Source organism: Corapipo altera, unplaced genomic scaffold (genome assembly GCF_003945725.1).
Source record: "Corapipo altera isolate COAL_440 unplaced genomic scaffold, ASM394572v1 1b, whole genome shotgun sequence".
NCBI lineage: Eukaryota > Metazoa > Chordata > Aves > Passeriformes > Pipridae > Corapipo > Corapipo altera.
This window is the reverse complement of record NW_020884881.1, coordinates 14,858,844-14,871,246: the sequence shown is the minus strand read 5'-3', so window position 1 is coordinate 14,871,246 and position 12,403 is coordinate 14,858,844. Positions and strand designations below refer to the sequence as shown.

General features: G+C 39.7%; 1 protein-coding gene across 4 annotated transcripts in view; it reads left to right on the top strand.

Annotated features, from left to right (window-relative positions):
• Positions 1-12,403, top strand: part of SEMA3D (semaphorin 3D) — a 139,290-nt gene that overhangs the window by 110,873 nt on the left and 16,014 nt on the right. For all 4 annotated transcript variants that reach the window (XM_027639829.1, XM_027639830.1, XM_027639832.1 and 1 more), the window contains exons 12-15: positions 4,564-4,786; positions 7,845-7,933; positions 9,722-9,763; positions 10,991-11,148. In XM_027639829.1, the coding sequence (XP_027495630.1) occupies positions 4,564-4,786; positions 7,845-7,933; positions 9,722-9,763; positions 10,991-11,148 (512 nt within the window). The remainder of the gene's footprint in view (positions 1-4,563; positions 4,787-7,844; positions 7,934-9,721; positions 9,764-10,990; positions 11,149-12,403) is intronic.

Below are 12,403 nucleotides of genomic sequence, written 5' to 3'. Positions count from 1 at the left end.
AATTTAATGTGATTAATTTTACTTGTTGTCAGCTATCTAGAAGAAAAGCATCACACATGAGCTGGTTGTTTAGAATTCTTTATCAGAAAGAAAAATATAGACACCCCCTCTGTGCAGTTCACACACAGCCAAGATAAGAATCTAAGTCAGGAGAGATGAATCCCACCCTATTGCAAAAGCAGAAAATGCTGAGAGAGCACAGTTATGGTGTTATAAGAACTTTTATGGAACCAGATTCTCTTGTAGTCCACATGAAACAACTCTGCCAACCTACTCCTATGACATTTGATATAAAAGTCAATCTCTTATTGTCTCCAGTGGGAGATGTCACGTATCCGAGACAGCATCTGGTGATGATGTGAATAAGTGTCCTCTGTGACCTGGGCAGAGAACACTGGCATCATTATCATGAGACCTGCAACAGGATGTGAACTCACATTTTCAGAGGTGAAAGGTTGCTTCACTCACCCACTTGTCCATGCAACTTTTATCATCCTACATCCTATTGATAGCCAGGAAAGGAAGCACAAACCTACAGGAATTGTTCTGCAGTGATGGGTGGACACAGCATTAAACAACAGCCTGAGGACTTTGCCAAAGGATGACCAAAATTAATTTCTCATCCCCTATTCCATCCATCGTGCCACAGTGAGTGATGCCTCTGGAAATAACTCCCTCAGCCAAGCACAACAGGGTCACACCTGCCCAGCTGCTCTTCGTGGTCGTGCTGCCTTAGGATAGGATCCAAAACCCACTGAAATAATTGGAAAAGACCCTGTTGACTTAAGCAGATCTCTTAATCAGACCCTTAGTCCTTGTTTCTACTAAATTAACTGTGTAAGCTGGCAAAAGATTTCCCGGTATCATGCATGGTAGGGTTTGGGCCTTTGGGATTACTGTAGCAGCTCTCTAGTTCCATATTGTTAGGCATTTTATCCTAGTGTTTTTTAATGAATAATGTCATTGCTTTCATCTTTTTCTGTTGATATGTTTTTGGCAAAAATCTAGGAGATCTTTTAGACCCAAGGGGCTATTTCTGTTTTTCACATAGAAATGGACTTCTGAGATTGAGCTGTGGATAGGTGAGCAATTAGCAGATTTCCAGAAGGTGCTCATGGTAACTCAGTGTAGTAAGTGAGAGCATGAACTATGGAAAGTGGACATACAAGGGAAAATCAACCTCAAGTACATAGTGGGGGGGAAGAGTGTTGTTACATGGTCGAGGAATAGAAGAAGTGAATTTGTTTGATCCAAAGACAAAGTTCTCGTGCAAGTTTATTTCTATTTATTCCAACAAATTTTTGTGCAACAACTGTAAAGGTGAGCATCCTTTTGAAATCACTAGGGTTTTTGAGGTCTAACTGTAGTATAAGTGACAAAGACTCAGATCTCAGTTATTCTTAAGGTAAGATGAAAATGTTCATTCCTGAGTTACTGCTTGTGCGGAAACTGTACACATGATTTGGTTTCTGGGTAGTTATTGTGCTGTCTGAAACATTTATCCCTTATTATGGTTTGCTTTATTTTTTTTATCTCAAAGTCTATTTTTTGTCCCAAAGTTGTATTTCTTTGTGAAATTATTGAAAGGATATTGTTATCTTCAAAACCAAGCTGACTACAGCCCACCTCAAGGATGTAACGTTGCAAAGACTTTAATTCATGAAAGCACAGCAGAAAACAGAATTTGGGAGATCATACCCAGCAAGCCAGAGGGTGAAGTTCTTACAGGACTGCTCACAGAAACTCCCTAGGGATAGCTCCCTGCAATATGTGTTTCCAACTGAACTGGGTTTTTTCAATAGGACTTTTCTTCTTTCTTGTTTGTATTCAACTGTCTTTTGAGCAGTTATCACAGAACAGTACAACCCTTTATTTTTCTCTTGTCTGTTCTTTCACAGCCATACATGAAATTGTATAATGAAACAAAACCACTGAATATGTAATGGAATTTATCTTAATTCAAACTGACACGAATTTGCTCTTTGTGGGTAAATTGCCAAAATCTATTAGGTGATACAGGAGCCTAAGACCTTTTTTCCGTAAACATTACAGATCCTTTATGAAGATGGGGATGCACAGGCTTAACTCTTAGGAATTGAAACAACGCTAAGCAAGTGGACACTTGCACAAAGTCTGTGAGGTCTCTAGATAGCTGTAAAATTCAGACCAAACAAGGAATGCAAATAGGCTGTAGACTGTTAAATCACTCAAGCTACAACTCAGTTAAGTAAAAGCGGAGGTCAGGTTCAAGTACAAACCCAATAATCATGGTGCTGTTTAATGCTAGGATAGACTTTTCTCCAAATGGCACCCTCCCTGTGGCAGTGCTGTGGCAGTTTGGGGTCTAAGGCAGAGCAGGAACTGACCCCAACAGACATTTCAGGTGTGGCCATAGATGTGGATGTAGAACATCAGGTGGTCTGTGCTTCACTGGCCTGTTTAGTTTCCGAATATAGAGGTAGTCTCTGATATTTTTGAGAACATTTTTCTCAGTCAGAAATTTGTGTTTAATTGCTATTGCCTTTGCATTTAGGGTATTTATACAGGTACACGTACACATAGAACTGTGTATGATGAGAATACTTCTGCATTGTATTAGCTGTATTTACTTCATGAGGAATTCATCCCCAGGAATGTGTACACCCTACTTGTGTTTGTGGGGCAGGGGCTACGTTTCCTTTATAGCCAGCACTATCGCAGGGTGATCTCTGTGCATCTCTCAGCCCAGTAAGAGAGCAGGCCATGGGAACCCAAGGGAGACACAGATCCTGGCTGGTACTAAGCCCATGGGGATGGATTCTCTGCTAGAGGTTGATGTTGCACAGCTGTGAGAAGGGAGTTTACCAGCAATGGAAGGAAGGACAAGCTCAGGCTTTGGCACTGAGTGTATTGTTCCTAATACAAATGTTTTGGATAATGCCAAACCTTTCACAGTGGAACAAATCCGAACTACAAGCCCTTAGCTGTCACCATAGATTCAACACATGTCAAACTGGAGAGGTGAGAGTGTGAACTAAAGTTGTCTCTGTCAAGTTTACCATGAAGGAGAACCATATAGCAACTTCACAACAAATCTTAACTTTCTCCTGACAGACTTTGAAGGCATTACTTGATCACATTTCTTTCTTCACAGACTGTGTTAGGGCTCCACCTGGCAGAAAACACAGGAATTGCTTACTTAAAAATAGTATTAAAAAAGAAACAATCAGTTTATATGTAAAAGGATGTTGCCAACACCCTTTTTGTCCAGTGTGTCCAGTTCATCTTATTCTTATTCAGGATTTCTAGTGCCCCATTAACACATTTAGATGCCTCCAGATTCAAAACAGAAGTTTTCTCAAAATTGGATTAGAGACTAAGTGTAAAACCAGGGACAGAGAAGAGATGCAAACTGCCATCTGAAGAAAAGCAGAGATAGGTGAGCACAAGAGATCTTGGTTCATCAACATGACTCATCTTCAAATATGTTCCTACCCTCACCCCAAAAAGCAGAGAAGGGAAAAACTTGTTGGAGATCAAAGACGTAGGTTTATAGGATGTGTGATGTGTAGGATATGTGAGAAGCAACTTACTTGTGTAAGTAGAAGAGATAACTGAAGTGATTAATTTGTCTGTATGGGTCTAAGAGAGATGGGAGTCAATCCCAGCAGTAACTAAATGACACTTAGGAGGTATCTGAAGCAGTAAGTGCTGTAGCAGGTTGTTTGGACCAAAAGAGGACAAAACAGTGCTGTTCAAACCTAGAGAAAAGGATACTGCTTTTGAGAAATAAAGGTTATAGGGATCATCTGGTACCTGCAGAATCTGCCTTTTTGAGAAAAAAAGTGTGAAGTGGAGGAGGTGCAGTCACTGAAAAGTTATGATTTCTTATTTCCTGCTATATAAAGATAGATATGGGCGTTTCAGTCTGGAAAAATGAACACAGATGAAGAATTTACTAGGGGCCTTCTGTCACAAGGATCTGAGTGGATCTCCCAGGGGAAACCAAGCTGTTAGTCCAACATCAGGACACGCCAGAGAGAATCTTTCTCACTGACTCACTGCATCAGCAGGGCAGAAATTCATCCACGAAAAGAGGAGCAGAAATATTGAAAACAGAAAAACCTTGAGATGCTGCGCTTCAAACACTTGAGCTCATCCCACGGCAGCCACAGGAGGGCACCCCAGTCTTGCTGTTGGCGGCCCCATACACTGGTATTTGCACTGCTTCGACCAGCATGTAGCAAATTTAACCCCGTGCATGACAGGTCTCCTTCCCTCCAGTCTCAGTCTCCTTGTCTTTGTAAAATACGCAACGTGATATTTTGCCTGTGAGTGTGGCTGGGAATGAGAAAGTGGAATTCATTGTGGACACATTGAGCCCATCATGGGAATTTCTCCATTTTTAAAGCAATGCTTTAAAAAATGAAATATTGGTGACCAAGTGCTATTTTGGGATGAGAAAAATCACTGAAAAATCTGATTTCTTACTGGTTTCACAAATCTTCTCATGGAAAACTTGATTTCTATTTGTACTTCTTTCCTAAATTGCTCTCATCTTCTTGTTCCCTCTCTTTCGTTCAGTGTCCAAGCAAAACCTATGATCCACTGATAAAGTCTACCAGAGACTTCCCTGACGAAGTCATTAGCTTTATTAAACGCCATCCACTGATGTACAAATCCGTTTACCCAGTGACGGGAGCGCCGGTGTTCACTCGGATCAACGTGGACTATCGCCTGACTCAGATTGTGGTGGATCACGTCATGGCAGAGGACGGGCAGTATGATGTTATCTTCCTAGGAACAGGTATGAGAGAAGACTTCCACTTGTCAATCTACACATGCCACATCCTTTTAGAATACTTTTAGCCCAGCAGATCCTGAATAAACCTATTGATTAACATCTTTTTCCTATGTACGCAGCTTTAGGAAACATTTAGGTGCACTTGATTCTGTTTTAGGTCTTCATGCAGGTGCTGACTAGACTAATCAAGGGATTATTACATTTGGGATTTGAATGCCTGCCTCCTGGTACCTAGGTGATAAATCAGTTAAGGGTTAGAGTACCTAGACTTTCTTATCCTCCAATACCATTCAATATCTGTCTTTACATTACATGGTACTCTGGCTCCAATTCCTGCTGGAAGTACACCAATAATCAATTAAAAGGAAAAAAAAATCAAGGAGTTTGCTGTCCTCCATTATAAAGTTTTTCATAGGAGTAAATTCACGGAGTACTTCCTATTATTAGTAGTGGCGTGATGCTTCAGCATTATATCTCATGTGACACTGAACAGTTAAGAAAGGTTTCAAACTGAGCCTAAGGCAACAACTCTACTCAAGCAATTTTAAAGATATAAATTAGGAACATGATAGCTCCAAACATGACAACCAGGATTGAACAGAGAGAGGTTAAACTACTCTGTCAGGGAAAAAGACTGCTTTGCAGTTTTTCTATGGATAATTATGTATCTATATGCATTTTTATAGTAGACATATGCCTGAAGGAAAAAGTCTAGGTTTACCATAGTAATTAAATTTAGAATCACTGGATGAACCACCCAACAGGAAGATGTGCTAAGAAATACTAATATACCTATTCATAACATTTCTGAAGTAATAATCTACAATTTTACTCCACTGGAATTTTTTGTTCTTAATCTGTAATTTGACATTCTCTCACTCTCATTCTATATAGGTCTTATAAAGCAATTCTCACTGGTAGATCTGAGTGTTTTAGTAAGGAGGTCATTATCATTATCCCCATCTTACAGAAGGTGAAACTTAGGTACATGGAGGTGACAGGGTTTATTTCAAGTGCAGTGGATGAGCTACTGCTATGAGCTGCAGGGAAATTAAGATTTCAGTTTGAATCCTGCCCCAGTGCTGTGGGGTTACACAGCATTTTATATGGCCTATGAGCAAATTTTATGTCATATAGCACAGTTTGATAGGTATGGATATTCTGAAGTAATTTGGGGAAAGGAGTGAATTGTCCCAGAGCATTATCTCTTTTAAAGTGTGGAATGTCTCAACCTTCACAAGTTTCCCAGCTGCATTATCACATACACGAGTCCACAGAGAGCCTCTCTCTTGGACCATGTATGTCTTTCAGTAAAACATGTTTCACAACTCCTGTCTTCCAAAAAAAGACAATGTGAGAGTCCCTCTATGATCCCCACAAGTCAGTACAGAGGAGTCAGAAAGGAGAAAAGCACAGTGCTGTTTTCTCCTCTTCTGACTGAGAAGACTGGGAATGAGCTTTAGCCATGGTGATGTAAAATTCTTGTTGCTTTCTGAAAGCAATATTTAATGCAGTCAACAAAGAAGGAAACGTAACCCATTCCCAAACTCTGCAATGCCTAGGATTTGAGGGTTCTCACTACAACTTACTTTTCTTCTGCTAATAGTGAGAAAAAGTAATTTGAAATTTAGCTGTCTGAAAAAAGGAGTTCATTTGTAAAAATGGACAAAATCTTTTACTGGCTATAGAGGTTGCTTTCAGATGTTTGCTGTCCTCCATTATAAAGTTTTTCATAGGAGTAAAATTATAATGAGGGACCAGCAGCTTGAATACTTCCAGGTTAACTGCTCCTGATCAGCATTAATAGTAACTCTGCAAGTGTAAATAGTTGGGTTCAGAGGTGTCAAGGCCAGCAAGTACCATGCAGTCACTAGATGGCACTCCATAATATGCAGATATTTATTTTTCTCCAGTGCCTTCCTTAAAAGTGAGTTTTCTTTTCCAGAAGTACATGGTTTTATTCTATTTTCTCCTTTCAAATTGTCATAAGGAAAAAAATGAACTTAAAGATAAAATTCCAAATATTACACAGAGAGTCTGAATATGGATATAACACATAACCCAGGAGGTTTTGAGCAACAGTGGATCAGTAGCTTATTATATGTTTCAATGTACATAACCAACTTGGACATATGCAGGCTTTGGCAATTATGTCAAACAAACATTGGAAAAAGTTCTAATACATAAGGCAAACTGAAATAATTTTGTCTTTGATTGGTAATATGATCTTCAGTAGTTTAAGAAAACAAGAATGCAAGTCTCATTCTTTCCATTAGAATGTATTATTTTTCATAATTTCAATACTATTCATAGTGCTTAGGACCAAGCTGCACTGTGTCGTTTCCACATCCCAGCACCCCCAGCCTCTGAGCATTTTTTGAGTTCTTTGTAAGACCATGCAAGGTTCAGTTATGTCTAATGGTCTGACACGAAATGAGCAAACTATTTTTTCGCCAAGCAGGAATACAGGTTAAAATTGATTAACAGATTTAACTTAAAAAAAATTCTCTAGTTAACTTCAAAGAAATAATTTCTGTAATGATTAAATTAAGATTTTGTTGCTGAATGGAGATCTTGTTCAAATATTTCTTTAAATTAAAAGATAAATGAAAAAAGTGCATTGCTTAACTCTTCACATTAAAATGAAACTTACTTCTGATTAAAGGGCTATACTGGAAGCAAAATAATTCTATAAAAAAGAGGAAATAATTTTTTGCCAATTTAGTTCTCTCAGCTGGCTCTTTTTGGGGTCAGATGGGCCCCAATTGTGGCTTAGGGAAATGTGCATAAAATTCTAGCTGGCAGCATGGACGTGTTTGTCTGTGTTTGTGTAGCAGGAGCATTAGACCATCCCTGCCAGGAGCAGTCTTGGCTCAGCCATATAGTAGAACCATAAATGTACTGTGTAGAGCTCTATAGATAGCAGTGGATGCAATAGGGATAGATGTTCTTTGAAAGCTACATCCTTGATGGATTAGCTTTATCCACACGGCATGAAATGGAGTGGCCCATATGTATTGAAACATGACTGTGGGTTTTACATGACGAACATTTGTTTCAGACATAGGCACAGTCCTGAAAGTTGTGAGTATCACAAAGGAGAAGTGGACTAAGGAGGAGGTGGTCCTGGAAGAGCTGCAGGTATTCAAGGTAAGCATTAATAGCCACAACATCAATTAAATATTATTCAGGGGACTTTATGGCCCAAATCAGCTTTGTCTGTCTGGTTATTTGTTTACTGGAACTAGTTCAAGTTTCCAGAGGGACACTGTGTAAATTTTTAAATGCCTTGGTATTCTTTGGGCAAGTCAGTTGAAAAATGTCCAAAGCCAAACAGACCGTGATCTTTCAGACTTAGAGAAAATCTCATTTATTCTATTTTGTTCTAGTTTGAAATCTTATTTTGAGCTCAAATTTTTTTATTAGTAGTATTTTATTTTTAATGTAAGATTTTCTATGGGCCACAGTGATATGGGAGTATTCTAGGAACAATTATGTTTTTTTCAAAACAGACAAAATTTCACAGGTGCAGAGAAAGTCTTTAACATAGCAACACTGGGAATTGAAAACATAAGGAAAATAAAGCAAAGTTAGTTTTGATTATCAGTGTGCTTTAATTTGATAGCGAAGGCTGACTCGATATTTTTGACCATTTTGATTTGGTTATTGTGTAACTGGAGCCCCACTAACACCAATGCCTTCTTCATAAATACAGCTTATAAAAGGCCCAAGATTCTTTCTGTTGCACAGGCACAGTTTCTGATTAACTTCAGTGCTGGTGAGGGAGATGATGTCAACATGCCATTACATCAGGAAAATGGAGGCCTTTGTCTTCCCTACTGATTTTCTTTTTGATTTATCAGATTCTTCTTCGTTCTTTGTGTTGCTTTCTTCTCATGCTATATAGCTGTTTATCAGTTTTCACCTTGCTTTTCCACCAAAATTTGTCTGCACACATGGCATTTTGATTACTTTCTCACATCCTGTGTGCTATACAGGGTCTTAGCCCAAACTTCTGTCCATACTGAATAAATGAATTTAGGACTTAAAAACTTTTCCAAGTGTAAGGACAGGATCATTAACAATTATTTCAGAGTTCATTTCTCCACATACCTTTTGATATGCCATGTGTATGATGAAACTTTGACTTAAAGGATCTGTATGTCTTCTTCCCACTGTTTTGGACACCAATTATAAATATTACTCAGAAAATACCAAGATTACTCAGTGACCTGCCAAGTAATCAGCAGTTCTAGTATGTGCACCAATTTGACACATTCTTAAAACATAACATCAAGGGAAAATGTGCCATATCATATTTAAAACAAAAAAAGAGGTTATTTTTTTCTATTCAGCAGGCATTCCTTCACATTTTTACTGTTAACATTTATAACTGTTACCTCTTTGATTTTGAATCCAGGAAAATTGAAGGGCTGAAAAAAAAAGGTGCCTTATTACCTCAAACTGCATTACTATTAAACAATAGGCCTAGATTAATCATCTTCTGTTTGGTGTCAGATAATACCCTGAGCTTTGTACTGTTCTTACATCAGTCACTGGCAAAAATTTCACTGTCTCTTATGGCAGTGAAATATATCCTGGTGCAGAGGATCTGCCTATGTATCCCTTAAATGGCATCTAAGCCTTTCAAATAGTGCTTAATAAGAACTAAAGTTGATGTGACAGCTCATTGCCCAGTGTGGAGTAGATAGCAAACTCTAAGAACTGAAGCCAGTTCCCTCCTTTCAGTGGGGGAAATTTATGGGAGTTCTTTTTGGAACCATGAAAGTCATGATTTTCTGTTTTTTTCTTTTTCATATTTGTTTAAACCAAGCAAACGAATCTGTAATTTTATTTACTTTCTGTACTTTAAGTTCTGCTTTTTCACTAAGAACAGAGATTTGAAAACTAATACACCTCTACCAATTTATTTTTCAGCATCCTTCATTTATCTCAACCATGGAGATTTCTCAGAAGCAGGTAATCACAAGTTTGTTTAATTACTGGAGGATATGTGGTACACTGAACACTAAATTTATTTTCAGATGACACTTGTTACCTACTGGCCAGGCTTTCCATGGATGGGTCTTAACATGTATCTGGAAAGAAGCAGATATGTTTGCACTTGTTTGCCTGCCTAATTTCATGTTTGCTTACAAACAGTAATTTGTGTACCCAAGCTGGTAATTATTCAGGGAAACAAATCTTTAGTCATATGGTAGTGGGATTTGTGAGTGAAGTCAACGTACATTCTTTTTTCAGCCCCTAGACATGCTTGTCTCTTTACAACTTGGTAATAAATTATTATTACTATTATTGTTTTTATTTTTATTAGTAGTCGAGAGAAATCAGGGCCTCACTGTGCTAAAAGTTGTGTGCACACAACCAGTCCCCCTCCTCTAAAATTGCAGCCTAAATCTGGGTGGTCCAACCCTGGCAGCACAGGGGCCAGTCCCATTAGGGTATCTCCTGATGGGAAATGCTTTTATGGCAACTCCAAGCTCTATGACGGCTACGTGCATGCTCGGGAAGCAGCGTGACACCAGAGCCATCCCTCCCTGCCCTGCAGCAGTGGCCAGAGCAGCTCTGACACAACACGCCTCCCTCACATGGAAGGAGGTATTTTGCCTTTCAGGCACGCACAACACAGCTGGGTCCCATCTCCCCTGAAAAAAGGTGGCAGGCCAGCTGGAGGTATTGCCTGAGCCAGCTCCAGCTTGGACCACCCTTGTCTCAACAGGCACACTTTGGGGAGAGGGGAGTAACATTATCCCCATCCTACCTAAGGAGCAGAAGCAGAAGATGAGGTATTATTCACAGAAGGTCACCCCTGGTTTCCAGATTCTTAATACCATGGCTACCCAGCCCCTTGTTTTTAAATGTATTATTAAACCATTCTTTCCATTATTTGCTTCTGATTTTTTTTTTATTACAGCACAAATCTAAAGGTGTAAGGGTGTTGAGGTCTGATGTCTTTCCAGGACTGCAGTCCCCTTTCCTCTCTGCTCCGTTGTGTCAGGGATGGAGGGAGACTGGTCAATTCACACCAAACCCTGAGAAACATTTTACAGTAATGGGGAATTCTCCCTTGTTTTGTAAAATCTGGGATAAGGTTGAAAGTCTGCAACTGTGACAACGAAGAAGGGAACTTTTTAACCAGGCTACTTGGAGAACACTCCTAATTAATTTGCTTTGCCTGATTTGCAGCAACAATTGTACATTGGTTCCAGGGATGGATTGGTTCAGCTCTCTTTGCACAGATGTCACACGTATGGGAAGGCTTGTGCAGACTGCTGCCTTGCCAGAGACCCATACTGTGCCTGGGATGGAAACTCTTGTTCCAGATATGCCCCCACTTCTAAAAGGTAAGAAAAAAACCCAACATGCTGTAAAAGATCTTGCTGCTAGAAAGAACTTTAGATGTTCCAATTCATAACTTGTTGCTTTTTTTACTTAGCATGTCATTTGCCTTAAAAAGTGATCATACTCTGGCCATGTTTCACATTTCTGCTCAAAGAGCTGTGAAGACAACATAGCTTTGTTTAAGTGTGTGTGACAGTTACTTGGCTACTGCAGTGAACATCATAAATCCATCACTTTCCTTTTTTTATACTGAATGCCTTAAGGCACGAGATGCTCAGATGGAGGTCCAGGTTGTGGCTAACTCTGCCCAAGAGGCGAGAGCCTTTCTTAAGCTTCTGACTTTTTCATAGGACACCTTTGTAGTTAGAAAGCAGACTTTAACATAGTATCCCAGAGTAGTCAATAATAAAATACATTTAATTCCCTGACCAAACTGAACAATTGTATTTGTGGTCTAACCATGAGAGGGAGACAGAGATTTAAGTCCCATGATTTGACCACACTGGGAGCAGCCTTTCCACAGTGAAAGACACTTCATCTGAATTATCTGTACCCACCAGCTGGGAGAACACCATGGATCTGGATAGAGGGAGACCACACTACAGGCTCTAGCAGCTCAGTACCTAAGCTGCTGGATGCATCTCTTGAAGTTTTTGGGAGATTTAGCTGGAACCAGGGTCCCTCACAACCTCTTCATTTCCCTTTGGACAAAGCCCTCCAGACAGTAATTCTTGCAGTGAGTGAGGCTGAAGACTGAGCTCAGATTCTGGAATGACACTTTCTACCTTAGGGGTCACAGGGCTGGGTCCTGAGCAATTAGACAAACCATTGAAGTTAATGACTCATAGGTTATGGTGTCAAGGAACTTTATGTGTTTTCCCTCATAGCCAAAGCAAACTAAATTCAGAGAAGCATAAATGAAAGGAGAAAAGCAAGTGTTCAGGCTCACTGCAAAGTTAGTGACACATGAGGCTTGCTGAAGTCTGAGGTGGGCTGAGACACAGAGATTGATGGTCCATGCTTTTTAACAGATGTGCAGTTTGGTGGGGAGGCCAAAAGTCCATGGCTCCAAAACAAAGGATGCTTGACTGGCCCTGGGAATCCTCCAGGAGATCAGTTACTTGAATATTTTCCTTCTGTGCTTCCAGCATGTCTACAGGTTTTGCACAGTGGACAGGTCAACCTTGGGAACCTGTTCTCTGTCAGAGGCATTGCTCTGCACACAGGGGGTCCCACTGCTGTTGCTTGTGAGGAAAC